The sequence below is a fragment of the Bufo gargarizans genome, chromosome 3 (genome assembly GCF_014858855.1).
Source record: "Bufo gargarizans isolate SCDJY-AF-19 chromosome 3, ASM1485885v1, whole genome shotgun sequence".
Taxonomy (NCBI): domain Eukaryota; kingdom Metazoa; phylum Chordata; class Amphibia; order Anura; family Bufonidae; genus Bufo; species Bufo gargarizans.
In genome coordinates, this window is record NC_058082.1 from 136,129,756 (window position 1) to 136,151,450 (window position 21,695).

Sequence of the window (21,695 nt, forward strand, 5' to 3'; positions counted from 1 at the left end):
ATTCACACACAGATGTTAACTATCCCAGGACATCTGGCACTGTTCAGGCATTGAGCTATATTACAGCTGTTTTGTACAGGCCAGTCATAGGGCTTCCAAAGCCCTATGACTGCCCTGTACAAAACCGCTGTATGAGCTCTCTACTTTTATACACAGACCTGCAGAAGTTCTGTTTCTGTAAGAAGTGTTCCATTAGACTTTGTATGTTCTGAGGTATTCTCCTCTAGAACCATTGTGTGTAGGAAGCAATATCTTCTTACAAAAGGAATTCATTGGAGCCAGGCCATCAGTGCATGGAGGCCCATGGCACTGTGCACTTCCCCAAAGGCTGCATGTCGAAAAAAAAAAAGAAATCTGATCTCTTAACTGAAATTTTCCCTTAAGGCCTCCAGCACACAAACATATTTGTTCCGTTTCCATATTGTGGACCGCATATGCGGATCCGCAATAAACTGACACCGTTCTGTGTGCATTCCACATCATGAATGCGGACCCATTCACTTGAATGGGTCTGGAAATGCGGAACTTAAGCACGGAATGGAACCCTACGGAAGCACTACGGAGTGCTTCTGTGGGGTTCCATTCCGTACTTCCTTCCCGCAAAAAGATAGAACTTTGTTTATAAGGCCCAAAAAATACATTTGTCCATCCAGTTCGGCCTGTTATCCTGCAAGTTGATCCAGAGAGAGGCAAAAAAAAAAATTCCTTCCCGACTCCAATCAGGCAATCAGAATAACTCCCTGGATCAACGACCCCTCTCTAGTAGCTATAGCCTGTAATATTATTACGCTCCAGACATACATCCAGGCCCAGCTTGAACTCTTTTAGTGAACTCACCATCAACACCTCCTCATACAGAGAGTTCCATAGTCTCACTGCTCTTACCGTAAAGAATCCTCTTCTATGTTTGTGTACAAACCTTCTTTCCTCCAGACGCAGAGGATGTCCCCTCGTCACAGTCCTGGGGACAAATAGTTGATGGGAGAGAACTCTTGCTCTATCCTTTTGCGGAACGGGCGGACCACTGACCTATTTAAGTTGAATGGGTCTGGATCCATCCTGGGGCTGCACGAACATTCTCCATGCATTGGGGACTGCAAATTGCGGTCCCCAATGCACAGAATGGAACACATATGTTCGTGTGCAGGAGGCCTTAGGCTGTTTAACACCTGCTGATTTTTCGGCAGATGATCCCTAACGAGCGTTCAAATGAATGCTTGTTAGCGATCATCTTGCAGTGCACTACTGCTGCCGATTGCCCGATGATCGTTCACTTTTAGGCATTCTTAAAAATCATTGTTTGCTGGTGGCAGATTGTGCTTATTATCATCTGCCACCGGCAAACCACTAGACAGCATGGGGACAAGCGATGGCATAGCGATCCCTCCTCCCCATGCTGCGGAGGATATTGCTGCTTGTAATAGCAGAGGTCTCCGCCAGCAGCGAGTAGGTGATTGCCGTGAAGGAACGCTTCCCTCCCGACAATCGCTTGCTCAAGTGGCTTAAGTGCTGAGTGGCCATTCAGATTTTTATCTATGCCCTATGCCACTGCTGGAACTGGTCAGGGTCATTTCACAGCTATATGCCACAGCTTTTTTTTTTTTTTTTTTAAGAAATATTCTTGTATATATTTTACGCTACCTTATCATGAAACAATGTGGGCACTTTTTGAGTGTTTTTATACAGATGTAGCAGGGGTAACACACACACTTTAAACTAAAATTCCTTAACTCGTCGCGTTATCTTGAAACAAAAGCCATTGATAAGCAATTGCTTAACGCATTTAGTTTAGATAACATGTCTCATAAAGCATGAGTGCTAACCCTGCTACATCGTACACCTTGGAGAAAACTGGTTGGGGTAATGGGGAATATAACAGTGTGTTCCTTTTGAGCTACAAAAATCATTATTAGTTTCAGCTGAAGCTCAAACAAGTGAAATAATCATCCCTTCTATCCAATCTGTACTTGCTTCATTTGATTGCTATTTTTGGCTAACTTTTATCAAGGTTTTTGTTTTTTTAGGATAAGTCGGCTGTACTGGAGAAAATGCTTTTTATATTGTGTATGTATGCATTTATGAAATAGAATGATTGTGCTTGAATGGGCTTTATTCTTGTGCACCATGCCTAAAATAGCCAGAAAATGGATTGTGAAACATCCTCTTTGCCCAGTCTTTCATTCTTAATAAATAGGAAGAGGTGATTGGGACGGGAATGCAATTTGCAGTAACAGAATAAGGACTCATCTGTAACGGTTATGGAAAAAAGATGAAATTAAGATATCTCATATACTATGCACACTTGATGAGACTGCTAGTCTTAGAAAAATGTTATACTTTTCAGTATAACTTTAAATTTAGCCTTAAATATCTGAAAGTATATTGTTTCATAAAACTGGCATGCCATAGCGACATGTCATATGCTTTGATCAATGGAAGTCTAGGTGCCAAGACCCATCTGATCTCGGAAATAACAGGGCTGAAGTGCATAACCAGGCTGCGCCGAGTAGTGTGCAGGCTGATAGAAAGTCTACGGGGGAGATTTAGCCAGTGTTTTACGCTAGACGATCTGTCTAATTTATGACAACTTTTTTACAATTTGTCACTGACTACTAATCACCACTGCTTGCATTTGCCTACATATACTGTGTGGTTTTAAGAGATCACTTTTATATCCACTATTAACCCTTTGAGCCCCAGGGTTTTTTTCGTTCCGGAGCCGGCACCATCTTCGAAGACCCGACATGTGACGTACTGTTACTACGTCACATGTCAGGAAGGGATTAAAATCTATTGGAAGTGATGTAAAGCTTTGTAGCAGAGGACACACAGAATCCTCTTTTTTTCACTTCTATGGGAGTTACAAGAACAGCCAAGTACGAGTGCATGCTGGGAGCTGTAGTTTCACAGCAGCTGGGGTGCCGAAGGTTGCTGATCTCTGCTATAGAGTTTTAGGTACCACTTTGTGTGATTTGGAACTAATTATTAATGCTAATTAATATTTTCAACTAATAATAGTGATCCTGAAACAAAGTGTCTCGTTAGACATTCCTCCAGACAATATCCACCCTGTTTTTCTACAGGACCTGAAGTCACCTTACCAGCCAATTGTTCCTTGCAAACACTGAGGTCCATGGAGCTTTTTTCATGAAATGAAAGAATCGCTTATAAACTGCATTGCCTCTGTCTGTTTTAATATTTTATATCTATTACTTTATGTATTTATTACTGTAGTGATTATGTATTAAACTCTTTTTCGACAGCATGCCTGTATGAACATATCAACATTGAACTCTTTTGATATTCATTGGTTGTGCATATTATATTTATAACAATGTATTTTCCTGTGCACATTGTAACACGTGACTATACCCATCTCCTACCAGTGATGATAATGATGCTGGGCATTGCTTCTTTTTCTCTTGGCACATAAAATCACAGTTTGTATCCTTGGCATTAACTCTTGTTAACACAATATCTGCTAACGCTTTGTTTCTAGTTGGGCCAACACATCCATACAGCATACCCGCGAGGTGTGGCATTACTGAAGGATTACCATGACTTGCACAACAACCCACAAACGCCACGATTATTAGACTTTTTGGGATGCTATTAAGGTTCACTCACAATTTGTGGTACGAGTAGCAGTAATGCTGCAATATTTGCCGCACTGTTGCCATAAAGAGGAATTCCCTAATAGGTTACTTCTGTTATGTATCCTACTTCTGCCTAGTCTAAAAAGAATACAAATGATCAAAAAGTCATTCACCCTCCAAAATGATTTAAATAAAAACTACAAAATGAGCTTCATAGACATAACACTAAAAAGTTATGGCAGCCAGAATATGGTGATGTAAAGAAAAATAATTCAGTTTGAAGTATTTAAACACAAGAAAAACTATGTCAAGGTGGTATAGCTGCAATCTAACCCATAAAATGAAGGGACCAGATCAGTTTTACCACCAAGGGAACACCGTAAAAAAGAAACCCATAAAACTATGGTGAAATTGTGTTTTTTTTCCCTATTTCACCGCATTAGATTTTTTTTCCCCAGCTTCCCACTACGTAGTACCCAATATTAAATGGAGCCATTAGAAAGTGCGACTTATCCCACAAAAAAACAATCCCTCAGACGGCTATGTAAATGGGAAAATGGAAAAGTTATGCTTGGAAAGCAGGCAGTAAATAAAGCAAAACTGCTATAATGGAAAACCGTCCAGTCCTCAAGGGGTTAAAGAAAATATCCATCAATCCAGAATATGTGATAATGCAACACTTTTCATAACCCGCTAATGTTTGATCAAAGGATGTTTGCCAGACATTTATACAAGTCAAAGTGTTATAACATTTCTATTACTTCAGTTGAATATATATTTATCTAGTCTCCTGTCGGTATATTACAGACACATAATTGTGCTATAATTGTCACTTCATAGCTATGTGTTTTACACTTTCAGATCCCTGCTGTAAAACTCTGGAGCGGTGTAATGCCAAGTTGCTGTGTAAGACCGTCTGCAATGGTAAGAACCAGTTTCTATAGTTTTGCATGTACACAATATCCCCCCTCCTGCTGTAATGCTATGCAGGGTCCTAACATACATTATATAGTACTCATTCTGGAGTTCACAGTACGCTGTGGTTCACCTGAATCAATGCAATGTGATTTAGGTCAAAATAAGTGCACATTAAAGCTATAAGATAAGCCAAAAAAATCAATTCAGTTCTGCTACGTGTTCTATGTATCACTTTAGGGGTTGGACAAGGTGACAAGTCCTCTTTAAGTAGAACTATTCCTTCTATTTAATATGATTACATTCATTCTGATTTCATCCATTTCTAATATAGTACCATAAACCAGCCATGACAGCACGGCTAATTATAAAATTCACAAAATGTGATCCAACTTTATCATAATGGCAAAATCATTTAGTGGATATAGCAATCATGTTTTACTTCTTTCCATAAAATTGAGACAGATTTCTTCTTTACTTCACGAACGTGCAGGTCATATCTGAAATGTTAGCAGCATGACAATTGTACTAGGTCTGTTAAATTAAAATCATTTAGATTTATAAATCTACCAAAGACTTTTTAGAGATCAGTTTTATGTTTTCAGATGTCAGATGGGTGAGGGGTGTAGGCACTGGTACCACACCTTTCCAAGAACATAGGATCGTGGTTCCAAATTCTGGCGGTGAAGTGACCACACCTGTGTGATGACTCTAGGAAAGACAGTGAGGGATATAGGAACTGCTGTGTGAGCTCTACATATCTCAGTGACTTTCCTGGAGGATGCAGCCACCAAGTATGGGGACCAGGCAACATCATTCAAGGGATCATGACAGTTTCAGTAGTCTGACTTTTATGGCATATTTAGTCAGTATACTATTGGAAATGTAAAATGAGAATTTATGAAACAGAAATGTTTTTCTGTGCTTGCTTTACTGATTCATGCCTAATGTGCCAATTTGCCGAGGCAGAAAAATAGCAGAACATTTTACGAGATCAGAAAAGGGAAACAGAAAAAAAGAAACCCCAAAGTTGTGTCCAATGGTCCAAAGTATCTGATAATCCAGGGACTACAGAGTCTGATTAATAGGATTTTGTGTCAGAATGTCTCTAATATGCAGCACAGTACTTCTATTATTGGAATAACTTTCCATTATGAGCAAGAGAAATCCAATAATTGTGTAGAAAAGTGTCCAGAAAACCAAATTCCCTCACCACTATACTAGATATTGACAGGGAACAGTGGCGACTTAAACAATTCTGTGCTTGGTGCAGCAGACAGACAGTGATGGCCAGTTCACATCGTTCGCCCACGAACATATGCGGGCTGCCATCTTTTTTCACAAGTCCGGCGAGGCACAGGTAAGCCCTTACCTGTGCCTGTGCCGCGAGCCGGTCTTAAAACAAATGCAGTCACCGGGAGCAAGCAGTTCCGAGAACAGCCCGATGAAGGCCCCCGGTGGCTGTTCTCTGAACTGCCTGCTCCCGCTGACCGCACTTGTTTTCAGACCGGCTCGCGCACAGGCACAGGTAAGGGCTTACCTGTGCCTCGCCGGACTTGTGAAAAAAGATGGCAGCCCGCATGTGTTCGTGGGCGAACAATGTGAACTGGCCATCACTGCAGACAGAGACCTTTGTAAAGCTAAAAATCCCTGTAGCTCTGTGCCACGTAGCCAGGGGTACCCAGTGTTCCTCATGGTACCTCCATACAGCACTGCATTAGTAAGATGTTCTTAGTATAAATGCTTCTAATGGAAAATGCACGCTTTTATATAGCATCCAGTAGATCCTGTGGTCCCCAAATATTGGCACATATGTCTCCCAACATCAAGCCAAGTGGCTCACCCTGACAATATTGCAGACATATCCTGACTTTCAGACAGTACTGAGTCGGTTGATATAATATGAGTATGTTCTGCAAATCTTTGCAATTTCTTGTTCAATGACTCGCCTCCATTTTGTGATACTGTAAATGTGGCTACTGACCATCGCTCAAAATTTAATGTAGCTCACAGGATACTAAAGGTTGAGCACCTCTGCAATGGAATATGGCACAGCTGTTTTTCTGTCGGATTAGATGTACCAAGAAATTGATAATTATACAGTTCTCTAACTAAACACATTAAACTCATCGAAGTGGAGAAGGACATTGCCAGGCGCTGCGTACATGGCAGCTGAAAATCATAGCAAGAAAATATGATGTCAGAGTTGGAAACTCACATTTTACCTTGTCATATAATTATGGTTTCTTCCGATGCCTTCTGATGGCTGTATCTTAGAACCATCATGGCTGGCCCCTGGTTTATGGAATAGTAAGGTACATACTTATAGAATGTGCTGGCAGATAAGAACCATTTGGCCCATCTAGTCTGCCCAATATACTGAATACTATGGATAGCCCCTGGTTTATGGAATAGTAAGGTACATACTTATAGAATGTGCTGGCAGATAAGAACCATTTGGCCCATCTAGTCTGCCCAATATACTGAATACTATGGATAGCCCCTGGTTTATAGAATAGTAAGCTACATACTTATAGAATGTGTCGGCGGATAAGAACCATTTGGCCCATCTAGTCTGCCCAATATACTAAGTACTATGGATAGCCCCTGGTTAATAGAATAGTAAGGTACATACTTATAGAATGTGTCGGCAGATAAGAACCATTTGGCCCATCTAGTCTGCCCAATATACTGAATACTATGGATAGCCCCTGGTTTATAGAATAGTAAGCTACATACTTATAGAATGTGTTGGCAGATAAGAACCATTTGGCCCATCTAGTCTGCCCAATATACTGAATACTATGGATAGCCCCTGGTTTATAGAATAGTAAGCTACATACTTATAGAATGTGTTGGCAGATAAGAACCATTTGGCCCATCTAGTCTGCCCAATATACTGAATACTATGGATAGCTCCTGGTTTATAGAATAGTAAGGTACATACTTATAGAATGTGTCGGCAGATAAGAACCATTTGGCCCATCTAGTCTGCCCAACATACTGAATACTATGGATAGCCCCTGGTTTATAGAATAGTAGGCTACGTACTCGGTTTCTACATTGAAAGGTTTCTATGATAAGAGAGTCATTTTGCAGAACAGCCATAGAGTTAGCACAGTGCATCTTACCCATGTACAATACTTGCCAAAAATGTCCTTATTAAGAGTATTAAAGAAGAACAAAGCTAAGTGGCTTGTTCATGCAGTTAGCTTTTGACTGATGAGTGCTACATAATGCGTCTGAAAAGATTAAAGGGAAAAGAACAACAATTATGGAATAACAGTGAAAGTAAATAGGCCTGGAGGAAAATGAACGTGTAGTTAATTTTACATTAGGTGCTAGTTGATAAAAGGTTCCACTGACACAAAGTAATATCATTAATATAAACATTAATGAATAGATTTCAGCATGTAGGTGTCTTGTACATAGAGGAAAATAGGCTGCTGCCTATAAACATTGTCTTAAGAGAAAATCTTGTAGTCAGGATCAGATGTGTGTGTATGCTTTGCTGAAGGACTGGGATATTCATTGTACTATGTAGTCTTTGCTTTTGAAGTTCTTTATTTTTTTAAGGCCTGAATCCCTGTTGCAGTGAAGTCAGTTGTACTGTCTGTTATGCTTTTACTATTAGCTGTTACATGAACATTTTTGCTTCCACTTAAAATGACTCTTGAAATGGACAAAAAAGGACTAAAAGGATAACACAAAATAGTTAACATGTTTTAATAACACATTTGGTGTGATGCAGCGGTGTTATTCTTGCAGGAAGCCTCTGGATCCTGGTGTAGTGTTGCAGTCTCTTCCTAAGCCAGTGACATCACTGTACATCAGTCATGTGGCCTAGTGGCAGCTCAGCCCTATTCAAATCAATGTGCAGAGCTGCAATTCCAAGCACTGCCACTATACAATGTGCAGCGCTGTCCTTGGAAGCTGCCGGGAGCCCGCATCGCTCATGAGCCCTGATACAGCTGATCAGCAGGGGTGCCTTTTCCAGGATAAACCCTTTAAGGCCTCTTTCACACGGGCGACTTTTCCGTGCGGGTGCAATGCGTGAGGTGAACGCATCGCACCAGCACTGAATCCGGACCCATTCATTTCTATGGGGCTGTGCACACGAGCGGTGATTTTCACGCATCACTTGTGCGTTGCGTGAAAATCACAGCATGCTCTATAGTGTGCGTTTTTCACGCAACGCAGGCCCCATAGAAGTTAATACAGAATGCTTAGTAAAATAGGGATGGAGGGGTTAAAAATAAAAATTAAACTCGCCTCATCCACTCGTTCGCACAGCCCGGCTTCTCTTCTTTCTTCTTCTTTGATGACCTGGAAGGAAAAGGACCTTTGGTGACGTCACTGTGCTCATCACATGATCCATCACATGGTCCATCACCATGGTGATGGACCATGTGATGGATCATGTGATGAGCGCAGTGACGTCATCAAAGGTCCTTTTGCCAGGTCCTGAAGAAAGAAGAGGAGATCCGCTACGCGACCCCTCAATGGACATTTTACTAAGCATTCTGTATTAAGAATTAAGGGAAAATAATAAAATCTACAGAACACCCAAACTTTTGTGAAGAAGCCCGGGTTCGAGTCTGGGTAACAAACTTGCCAATTTTTCTCTCGTGCATGCAAAACACATTAAAACGCTTTGCACTCGTGGGAAAAAATCAAACATTTTCCCACAATGCACCCGCATCTTTTCCTGCACGTCACCCGCAACACCAGTGTGAACCCAGCCTAACGCTCCCTGGTAATAAGTCAGTAGACTATAGCTAATAGAGGCCATGCAGGCATTGGGAAAGATTTGTTAATCCTGTATAGATGGTGTAGGACAGGCCTATCAAGACATGTATCAGATGTATCCCAGTCCCTCATGCTGGATGATACATTTGGTGCAAGCTACAAACGTTATGCTAACGATTGATTTAGTTTGAGATAGAATTATACAACAGAATTGTGGCCCAATTTTGGCACTAACTGTTGCATACTAGGCCGTACCTCCTTGTCAGAATAGTAGATCATGTATTAATAACTTAGAGTTTGCATAAAAATGTTTTGGAGTGGACCATTAATATGCAGAAGGACACATTTTAGGGAAATTTGTTTGTTTCATAACTAAAATTCGGTATAAAATCTCTATAGCTGTGAGTTTTATAATATTTTCTCATATAATAAAGCCAGTCCTGTTACTTCTGTATTTCCAGTGAGCTTATTTTATAAATACATGCTGTTATAAAATAAAATAAAAATAAAGATGAACCTTGGTAATAAAGAAACATTTGCAATTTTGGTGAAGCTTTTGATGCAGTTTCTTGAGCCAAATACATAAAGCCCATATAAATGTATGTTTTCTACTATACTTTTTGTTCCTTTTGGACTCACTGATCAAACTGTTCTAAATAAATAAACCTGCATGCATGTCTCTAGTCTTAGGCTGGTTTCAGAAACCGCATTTTATGTGTTTTTGTGCTCTGTATTTTTGACATTTCTATTTGTACAGATTCTACTATAATGTCTAAAGTAGGGATCAGCAACCTTCGGCACTCCAGCTGCTGTGAAACTACAACTCCCAGAATGCAAACATGCTTGGCTGCTCTTCTAACTCCCACAAGCGTGAATGAAGCGTTCTGGGAGTTGTAATTTCTGAACAGCTGGAGTGCCGGAGGTTGCTTACATAGAGTGTTGGGCTTTGTAGCTTTTTTGGTTCAGTGGCATTTTTTCCCCAAAGCAACATACTCTATGTGTCACTTTTTGTGGCTCTTTCACCATAGGATTCCATATAGAATTTAAAAAGGCTTAATGTAAAAAAAAGCATGTACAAAATGTAAAGAAGTAAAAAATGCCAACAAAAACACTTTAAATGTTAAAAAAAGCTATTTGTAAATGAATCCAGTTTGTGATTCCGAATACAGTAGCTTCATCACGCACATTTTCTGGCATTTATTCTTAATAAACAATATTGTTATTAAAATAAATTCTTTATGTAGTGTTGACAAAATCCGTATAGAATGCAGTGGCTGAAACCACTTACCCCTGTAACAAAAGAACTTTAGTGCACAGCTCTGGGAATTTTTTTGTTTCCATGGCAACCCTAAAACTGAAAAAGACATAAGTATATGTTTTTTTCTTGTATACAGTTGTTCTGAATATGGGTATGTATTAAAAAGTAATGTCATGAGCAGTTTGAAGCAGCTTTATTGCTACTACTAAGCATAAAAGTGGATTTAAAATACATTTAATTTCTCCAGTAAAGTGTTCTACTGCTGACCAACATGCTCCATAAACTTTTTATATTGTAGATGTTTAATATGTGCAGTAACTTTTGGATATAGCATTAATTGCATTCAGAAAATCTTCAGACCCTTTCACTTTTTTGCACATTTTGATGGGTGCTGCCTTGTTTCCCCCCATCAATCTGTTCTCAATCCTCCGTAATGAGAAAGTGAATACAGAATTTTAGAAATGTTTGCAAATGTATTAAAAAGGAAAAACTACAATTCTGCATGGACATAAGTATTCAGAAATTAAATACTTGAAATTTAGCTCTGTGGGGCTCCCATTTCTTTTCTGCTGTGCTAAAAGAGCACAGTGACCTCTATAATTCTTAAATGGAAAGGGTTTGAAATGACCAGTACTCTTCCTAGAGCTGGCTGCCCCGCCAAACTAAGAATTATTTTATTTATTTTTTGGGGTGGGAGGGGGGGGGGGGTGGTAAGAGATGTGTCTAAGAATGCAGTAGTCACTCTGGCTGAGCTTCAAAAAAAGCAAAGGACTGTCAGACACAATATTCTTTGGTATAATGAAACCAAGATTGAACTGTTTGGCCTCAATTCATGTTTGGAGGAAACCAAGCACTGCCCAATACATCCCTACAGTGAAGCATGGTGGTGGCATCATCATGTTGTGGATGTGTTTTTCAGCAGCTGGGACAGGGCGAGTGGTCAGAGTTGAGGGAAAGCCTAATAAAGCAAATTAGAGAGATATTCTTCATGAAAACCTGATCCAGTTTGCTCTGGACCTCAGAATGGGCCAAACAACCTTCCAACAAGACAACTACCCTAAGCATACAACCAAGACAACACAGGAGTGGCTTAGGGACAACTCTTTGAATATCCTTCAGTTGCCCAACCCAAAGTCTGACTTTAACCCAAACGAATATCTCTGGAGCTACCCAAAAATGTCTGTACACTGCTGGTCCCCATCCAACCTGACAGAGCTTTTAGAGGATTTGCAGAGAAAAATGGCTGAAATCCCCAAATCCAGGTATGTAATACTTGTGGAATACCCAAGAAGACTGGAGGTTGTGATCCCTGCCAAAGGTGTGTCGACTAAGTACTGAATAGAGGTTCTGAATACTTATGTCAATGCAAGATTTTAGTGTTTCATTTTCAATAAATTAGCTTTTCACTTTTTCATTATGAGGTATTGAGTGCAGAATGATGCGGAAAAATTTGATGACATAACAAAATGTGAAAAAAGGGAATGGGTCTGAAGACGTTCCCAAAGGCACTCTACCTAGTTATGGTACACTGGCTTGCATAAGTTTTTCTAGGGCTTAGAAAATGATAGCTTATGAGGCAAAAATGACAGAACCTATAGAAAAGATGAGTAATTTAGCATGTAGACTGATATACAGCTTGAATCTCCTGGGCACTGATGCAAAACGTGAACCAGACCCAACTCTCTAATGCCATTCACTGCAATCCTCTTACACAGGGGCTTTGTGATTCCTTCTGGTGCGAGGGAATGAGTGCAGTTGCAACCTTTGTACCTCAGAACCTCAACATTGCTGGGTTTTTAGCAATTATTGGGTTGTGTCAACTTGTACATTGCGCTGCAACCCCTGTTAAGTTCAACAGTTGCACTGCTACACAGTAATCGTTAGCCTCACGACAAGTATTGGGCCAAGATTGCCATGTAGCCCTTGCTTAAATGGGTTGTCCCATGAAAAATATTCCATAGTTTTCAAACTAGCACCTGCTGGTTTTGTCATTGCATGAGATTACAAATTTAGTATAGCCACTGCTCCTACCTGTCTGCATAGTGCCAACTGCTATTTGCTCTCTTTCTAATTTCTCTATCCACCACCTCACTGAGGTGAACACACATCCTTCAACTGGCTCCAGATGTAGTAGACTGAACACAACCTCTGAGAATGGACACCCCCCTGAGCTGCTAGCTTGAAAAATGAATATAGCAGAAAAAATGGAGCAATGGGGAAATCTATGGATCCATTCGAGGTACAGGGCTGGTTCTAGCTTTGTTTTTGAGGCTTTCATATATAATTTTTATTACGTTAATCATGGAATAACCGATTTAAGATTATAAATGGTAATGTTTACGAACCCCTTTGTGAATTGATCTACTTTATGCCTTTATTCTCTTTTTTTTTTTTTTTTTTTTTTAATTATCATATGAAATGTTCAAGCAAAGTGGGACATCCAGTCCAGTAGCTAATGCCCCTATGATAACTTTTGGAGGACAAAATTTTAACTTAGAGTCTTGTTTCTCCTCACTGTAGGACCCCTTAAACAACATATCTTGTAAGATGGCAGGTCAGATAAGGAACATACAGTAGTAAGGAAAATTACTCTTGAGTACTGAACAAAAAGTAAGCTTTTATGCTTGCATGTTTATGCTTGCAGTGTAGAACGGATCAATGCTTAGGATTCAGCGCGTGATATAAGGGAGGTGTAACTCATTTAATGTATAAATATCAATGGGAAATTAATGAGAACATGGAAATGATGACTGTATGTAGCTAATTAGAATTTTTCCTTTGAATTGTGAAATTGTGCATACTCGTCTCTTATCCAGTGACAAAATAAGTATTTGTGTAGGAAGAGTAAAGATGCAAATGAGATTTTCGCTTTTGCTGTTAAAGCAAATCACTATAAATTTGCAAAAATTAGCAAATAGCACCTTATTACATTACAGTGAAAGGTGTGATGTATCTCAGCACATTATGTTTTGTTCAATATCACAAGCCATATGGGCACTAATATATCTGGAGACCTAGTGACATGATTCATTTTATCAATTCAATGAGAGGGCTTTTAATACATTTATACAACAAGTAGAGATTTAGATGTTATATTCTTTTGCTGTATGTAGAACAGAGAGGTTTGATGACCGCAGTCTGCAGCTTCCTATACAGCGCGATTCTGGAAATGATCCAGTGGTCAAAAATAAATGTTAATTTTTGTCAGTATATGGATTTACTCATCAGTTGATCTCTGGCCATTCTGACCCCTGCATTGATTTCCGGAGCATTGTAAGCAGTTTTTGCTATTGGAAAATGACCACATATTTGCATTATCTCACCTCATGTCGCCAGTCTCCTGGATGGCATTCTGACTACATTACAGGGAACCGATAAACAGGACTTGTGTGTTACCTTGTCACACGCTGCGTCTAGAATGAATTTGATTTTAGGAAATCATATAAATAGCAAATGAAGTTTAAATTTATGAATATGTTCTATGTATCAGTCCCTCTGCGTGGGGAAATGGATCAGGAAATGTATTATAGTCTTCAGCCCTACAGGCAAAATACAGTTCAACCTGCGTCCAACTGATTTGATTCACAGGGCGATGTTAGGGAGTAACCCCAACCTTGTGGACTTATGATCAAAATCTTCCTGTGTATAAAGAGAACTATTGTGTTGGCAATAATATTTGTGTGACCTAGTATATTTGTGTTCAGGGTCTTTGGTGGTAGTTAGATCACAAAAGATGTCATGACATATGGTAAATGTATATGATATATTGTCTTAAAGGGCTTCTGTCACCCCACTAAAGTCTTTATTTTATTTTTTTGGGGTACTAATAATCCCTATACTGCGATATATCAATACATAATGTTATTAATCATTTTGGTTCAGTAGATAATGCAAAAAACTGACTTTTATCATATGCAAATTACCTGTCTACCAGCAAGTAGGGCGGTTACTTGCTGGTAGCAGCCGCATCCTCCTCTCATAAAGACGCCCCCTCCTCATGTTGATTGACAGGGCCAGCGAACGTGCTTGTTCTCTGCTGGCCCTGTCTGCACTCAAAATATGGCGCCTGCGCCGTTCCTGTCTTCAGTCGGCGCAGGCGCACTGAGGAGAGGACGCTCGCTCGGCCGCTCCTTCCTCTGTGCGCCTGCGCCGGGTGTAAATGTGATGTCATCGGCGCAGGCGCATTGAGGCTGGAGCGGCCGAGTGGGCGACCTCCCCTCAGTGCGCCTGCGCCGACTGAAGACAGGTACGGCGCAGGCGCCATATTTTGAATGCAGACAGGGCCAGCAGAGAACGAGCACGTTCGCTGGCCCTTTCAATCAACATGAGGAAGGGGCGTCTTTATGAGAGGAGGATGCGGCTGCTACCAGCAAGTAACCGCCCTACTTGCTGGTAGACAGGTAATTTGCATATGATAAAAGTCAGTTTTTTGCATTATCTACTGAACCAAAATGATTAATAACATTATGTATTGATATATCGCAGTATAGGGATTATTAGTACCCCCCCCCAAAAAAACAAAGACTTTAGTGGGGTGACAGAAGCCCTTTAAGCAGGTTTCACTCTAGTCATGAATTCTTCCAGCAGGCTGTTCTGGCAGAGGAACAGCCTGCCAGAAGACATTGTATCCAGTATAGCTGATCCTGCCGGAGCCCATTGACTATAATGGGACTCGGTGGAGATCCGACCTGTTTCTGGCATTAGTGCCGGGATTCGGCCAGACATAAAAATGCTGCTTGCAGCTGTATTTGTCCGGCTAAATCCCGGCACTAATGCTGGAAACAGACCGGGCCCCCTCCGAGTCCCATTATAGGCAATGGGGCCTGGTGGTGCTCCATCCTTTTCTGGCTATGCCAGATACAGTGTCTATGTCGGAATACTCGTCTCTTATCCAGTGACAAAATAAGTATTTGTGTAGGAAGAGTAAAGATGCAAATGAGATTTTCGCTTTTGCTGTTAAAGCAAATCACTATAAATTTGCAAATAGCACCTTATTACATTACAGTGAAACGTGTGATCTATCTCAGCACATTATGTATTGTTCAATATCACTTCCTCCCGTGAAACAAGCCATATGGGCTCTAATATATCTGGAGACCTAGTGACATGATCCATTTTATCAATTCAATGAGAGGGCTTTTAATACATTTATACAACACACACAATTTTGTGTCTGTAGCCGCAAGAAAAGTGCGAGTAGAGATTTAGATGTTATATTCTTTTGCTGTATGTAGAACAGAGAGGTTTGATGACCGCAGTCTGCAGCTTCCTATACAGCGCGATTCTGGAAATGATCCAGTGGTAAAAAATAAATGTTGATTTTTGTCTGTATATAGATTTATTCATCAGTTGATCTCTGGCCATTCTGACACACAAATGCTGCTTGCAGCAGTATTTGTCCGGCTAAATCCCGGCACTAATGCTGGAAACAGGCCGGGCCCCTGGTGGTGCTCCATCCTTTTCTGGCTATGCTAGATACAGTGTCTATGTGGGAAGAATTTATGTGAACCTGAAGAAAAAAATAAAAAATAAAACTATGGTGAAATAAAGACCCTTTCACCCAATCCAATTATTGGGGATGACTGTTTGTACCAATGCTCATCCCGATAATTGCCCCTTTTAAATCTGATGCTAATCACCTGCTTCTTTTATGCAGCACATACAATTCTTGTTTTTCAGCAGCCGATCTGCTGCCGGCAGACTGTGAATCTATATGAGAATATATGTTTGCAGTTGCTCAGTGCCATACAGAGGGGATGATTGCTGCATGTAAATGCACCTGTCATCTCTGCTGAACCGTCAGGCAATTATCAGGGAAAGCTGTTTGTTCCCAATAATTGCCTCTCAGTCAGCCCATTTAAAAAGACCTTTAGTGACTCTTCAGCTCACACAAGCCAGATCCTATAAGTCGTGGCTGATAGATCAGATCAATGTAAGCGCTAGTCCAACATAACAGTGTCTTTACAGGATGACCTGAGTCTGATAGAGGTTGATGATCATCTTCTCACCGTGTTTCCTAACTCAGTCATGATTTTGCATTTCTGGGGAAGTGGTTATATGTCTGGCGACACATCGATATTGTGTCAACTGATCAATAATGGCTGCAAAATCCCTGTATGTTGTAGGGAGGTTTATATTACTGAACTAAGCTCAATTATATGATGCCGTATAACCAGGACATGAGAATGTATCAAAGCACATCCGAGACTGTGCAAGTCCGATACTTTTAAGCATTTAAACAGAAGCTCCACCTTAGTAGTTACCCATAAACCATCAGAAAGCAAGCGATGCCCCGCTAGAAAATGTTAACACGGCTTAACTTTCATTTTTACTATGACTTATTTAGAGTATCTTCAGAAACTGTGCAGCCTGGCTTTGCGAACCTCTAGTCTAAGATCAGGTCTACAGTGGGTATCAAGGGGGATCATAAATAAATCAGAACCACAGTTCGGTTACGGCAGTACGACCACGTTGCATGCAAACTACTAAACCCAGACACGTACAATAACATAGAGTAACTTTTGTTCGCATCTGCGTTGTGACTTCTGTCAAAACAGCTTCCGACAGACCCCATTGACTTAAAATGGGATCCAAGGTGTCACTCATCTTCAGAAGGGGAAACAGCACTGAGTGTACGGATATTTATTTCCATCAAATATGATGGAATATGTGACAGGTTTCTAGTGGAGCTACTGAAATAGATGTGAACACAACCGTATAAAGGTCTGTAAATAGCTGCTTGTTAATTAACACTATATTTAATGAGAACCTGAGTTAGCACACGTTGTAGATGAAGCCATAAGCAAGTCTTTCTTTTTTGACAATCCTACAGTGCTGTTATAGATATGTTATGTTATATGTTATGCTACAGCCTGTTATAGATATATTACATGTACGTGATATGTGAAAATGGGAACTATGGGAAATGAAAGAATAAGGGAAAAGCTAAGTGATGTTTATTTAAAGGATAGGTGGACATTAATGGATTTCTAAAATTCAAACTGAAGTTCAGTCTTTTCATGATGTGGAGAATGCGCGTTTTCTGATATTCTGCCATATTTTTGGAAAGCCTCCCAGGTTGTTGATTTATGAAAATCAGCTCATCGTATTACCTATCACAGCTTTGCATGATTTACATTGTAGCTGAGTTACGATATCGTAGTCCGTTCACCTGCGGCACTATGGAAAACTACAGCTAGAACAGTATAATAATGCCATCTGTTGTGCCAAATTGCAGACCCAGCTCTGCTACATCTGTGCGCTTTATTGAAAAAGAGGTCATAGTCTAACACAACCCTGCATAGTCAGTCAAAACTAAATTCTATCACTAATAATAATTTCTAGGACACAAAATGATCATGGCATAGGCTAATCTAATAAGTCTTACATTATCCTTTAATGCTTTCAATCTGTGCCTAAAGCTATGTGAGCCATTATCAAATTGTAGGTCTATTTACATCGCACTGAATAATAGTGAACTTAGCAAATGTCACAGTGGAAGCCTAATTCACAAAACTAATAGCGTACGCCCTAATTAAACTGTGATCGGTTAACATTGACTGTTCCTTATAGGATGAATGATGGGGGGCATTAAAGAGCTATGGTTATCCCTTAGAAACAAGATAATATCAGGATTTTAGATTATTGTTAAAATCTATGCACTGTTTTAGAAATGTTATCTCAGAGATTAAGCATGTTCTGTTCTGATATTCCTTTTGTATTGGATAATGGGTATGTTTTCCATATTTGTTATACATACATTGATAAAGGTGGCAACATATAACTAATATATATTATGTAGACTATACAAAGAATATAGGGAAGGAAGATTATAGATTTTTTTTTTTTTTTAATCACTGCCTTAAAGGGGTTGAAGGGGTTGTCTAGGATTTTAATATTGATGGCCTATGATCAGAATATCAGCTCCATCCATCGTGTATTGGACAGAAGTGGTTACTGCAGCACAGCTCCTATCTACATAATGCACCGAGCCGTATAGTGCTGGCACTAGCCTCTAGCACCTGAGATACCAGGGAACAGTTGATCAGTGGGGTGCAGGGTGTCGGACCCCTGCCAGTCTGATATTGATGGGCTAGCCTGAGGGGAGTCTGTCAACTTTGAAATCCTGGACAACCCCTTTAATGTAGTTACAGATGCCATTCTAACTGAAATTCATACATACAATACAGTATATCAAAGAAAAGAATGATGAAAGGAGGAAAATGTATTTTAACTACACACACAACTCATACCTAGTAAAACATAATCTGTGTATTATCCCTGAAAAAAGATTCAAAATGGCCTCATTTTATTTTTATTTTTACGTATCCAAATAGTTCATAAACTTCAATCTTCAGGCATTGTCTACTATGGCTCTTAGCCCCCCAATCTACAAAAATTAAGATACAGAGAAATCTGAGGCCACTGTCATTTAGTATTTCAGCAGGAATGTGAAGGATACTAGTATACCCTATTAATGCTATGTGCAGATGATGGACAGTGAGAGTGACCTTTGGGTTTCTGCTGCGGGTCCACACCCTCTAATGGGGCTAATCTGCATGCAATTAACTTGCCACAGCAGAAACGGCCTAACAAAGTGATGTTACTTCTTCATGCGGATGTCAAATTCACATGAAAAAATCCATAAATATATATTAAAATCAATGGGGTGCAGATTGGATGTGGATTTCTGCTTAGAATATCCATAGTGTGGACTTGAGCTGTAGCTAAAGGTCCCATCTATCATACTGGATGGAACAATAGTATGCATCCCCTATAATAAATGCGTATGGAAGTATTTGCATCATAATATTAAGCCTCTGGGTATTTTAACCTGATGAGTGTTAAGTAACCTGAAACTAACCCCCGTCAATCATTGCTTGTATCATCCATAGCCACAGATTAGTCAGTGTTATATATAAGTTATATTGTGACTCTGGAGCACACTGATAGAAGGGAATCAATACAAGTCTCCATTGATTTCTCTATTCCATTAATCGATTCATTTCTTTTTAACCTATAGTATAAGAAAATGGACAATACGGAATCCCCTTCCCTTGTCAAAACTGCGATAGTTGCACTCGGGACTACATATTGGACTCAAGACTCCAAATTTTATTTTCAAAATTCTAAGATGCATAGATGTCCTTTGATATCACAGAATTTTACCTGCAATTTTTCCATAGGGCTGCAGGTAAACCTACTGTACATCATGATAAAAGAAATGTTACTCTGCTGCCTACATGAAGTATAATATAGACCTGAGGTCTGTCCTGTCTGTTTCTTATAAAAAAGTTACAGGCAATATTACATTTTAATTGTTATTTTAGCAACAAAAAAACATAAGATCATGAGAACTCGGCTCCTGAATAGCAATTACGGGAGTCCATGGTTGGCTAGTTATACTTCTAAAAAGAACTTCTACAAATGGTACCCATTTTAATGGTCTGTGTTTTATCACTGCCAATCAAAACTACTCAATTATGAGATCTTCTAGTCCCCTATCTTCCCGTTAATAAGCATATAGCTTAGTTTCGTGGAACCAAAGAAATGCCCTCAATTTAAAGGAAACCTGTCAAAGAAGAAAAAAAAAAAAACGTCATGAAATTAAAGTTACGGACGTGTGATTCCTTACCTTTCCTCTTGTCTTGACATATTCAATGAAGTGTGTCACAAGATGCTCAACATGGAAGTTGTTTCTGCTGTAATCTATGTGCAGTTGGTCATGCTGGCTGTGATGTCAATTGCAGTCTGTCAAGGGTTTTGCTATAATTTTGCTATATTATAATCAATTTGCGTCCTTAACATAATTTGAGGAAAAATATAAGGACACATGACTTTTATATTACTCATTTGTATTATTTTTTTTGTATATTTGTACCCAATAAAAGCTCCAGGGTTGAAATAAGCAGTGTGCCATATATACAAATGGAAAACCTGTCAATTAGTTGTTTTAAATGACTCATAATGGCATTATGTGTGAGATATGCCCATACAATAGAGGATTCAATTTAAATTGCTCATTCCCACCCAAAAAGTTCTCCACAGTGCCGTTACTCCCAACATCCTTCCTCATGTCTTGTCTACCACACTACTCGTGCTCTCTATTGAGCCAACAAATTGTACCTAACATCGCCCATGGTCCGAACCATTCACACCCATTTCCAAGTCTTCTCCCAAGCTGCGCCAGTTCTCTAGCAGGCCCTACTCCAATGAATTAGGTGAACTCACAACCGCTACAGTTTTAGGCACTTCCTAAAAACAGATCTTTTAGGTACAAACCGGATTCCAAAAAAGTTGGGACACTATACAAATCGTGAATAAAAACTGAATGCAATGATGTGGAGGTGCCAACTTCTAATATTTTATTCAGAATAGAACATAAATCACGGAACAAAAGTTTAAACTGAGAAAATGTACAATTTTAAGGGAAAAATATGTTGAATCAGAATTTCATGGTGTCAACAAATCCCCATAAAGTTGGGACAAGGCCATTTTCACCACTGTGTGGCATCTCCCCTTCTTCTTACAACACTCAACAGACGTCTGGGGACCGAGGAGACCAGTTTCTCAAGTTTAGAAATAGGAATGCTCTCCCATTCTTGTCTAATACAGGCCTCTAACTGTTCAATCGTCTTGGGCCTTCTTTGTTGCACCTTCCTCTTTATGATGCGCCAAATGTTCTCTATAGGTGAAAGATCTGGACTGCAGACTGGCCATTTCAGTACCCGGATCCTTCTCCTACGCAGCCATGATGTTGTGATTGATGCAGAATGTGGTCTGGCATTATCTTGTTGAAAAATGCAGGGTCTTCCCTGAAAGAGATGACGTCTGGATGGGAGCATATGTTGTTCTGAATATATTTTTCTGCATTGATGGTGCCTTTCCAGACATGCAAGCTGCCCATGCCACACACACTCATGCAACCCCATACCATCAGAGATGCAGGCTTCTGAACTGAGCGTTGATAACAACTTGGGTTGTCCTTGTCCTCTTTGGTCCTGATGACATGGCGTCCCAGATTTACAAAAATAACTTTGAATCGTGACTCGTCTGACCACAGAACAGTCTTCCATTTTGCCACACTCCATTTTAAATGATCCCTGGCCCAGTGAAAACGCCTGAGCTTGTGGATCTTGATTAGAAATGACTTCTTCTTTGCACTGTAGAGTTTCAGC

The 21,695-nt window shown here is 39.9% G+C and overlaps 1 protein-coding gene across 5 annotated transcripts in view; it reads left to right on the forward strand.

Moving 5' to 3' along the window:
* The window catches only part of PCDH17 (protocadherin 17), a 207,795-nt gene that overhangs the window by 98,685 nt on the left and 87,415 nt on the right, over positions 1–21,695 (forward strand). For 4 of the 5 annotated variants that reach the window (XM_044285929.1, XM_044285932.1, XM_044285930.1 and 1 more), the window contains one exon: positions 4,458–4,520. In XM_044285929.1, the coding sequence (XP_044141864.1) occupies positions 4,458–4,520 (63 nt within the window). Of the gene's footprint in view, positions 1–4,457; positions 4,521–19,540; positions 19,661–21,695 lie in introns of those variants that run through there. The other variant, XM_044285933.1, reaches the window with a different exon arrangement.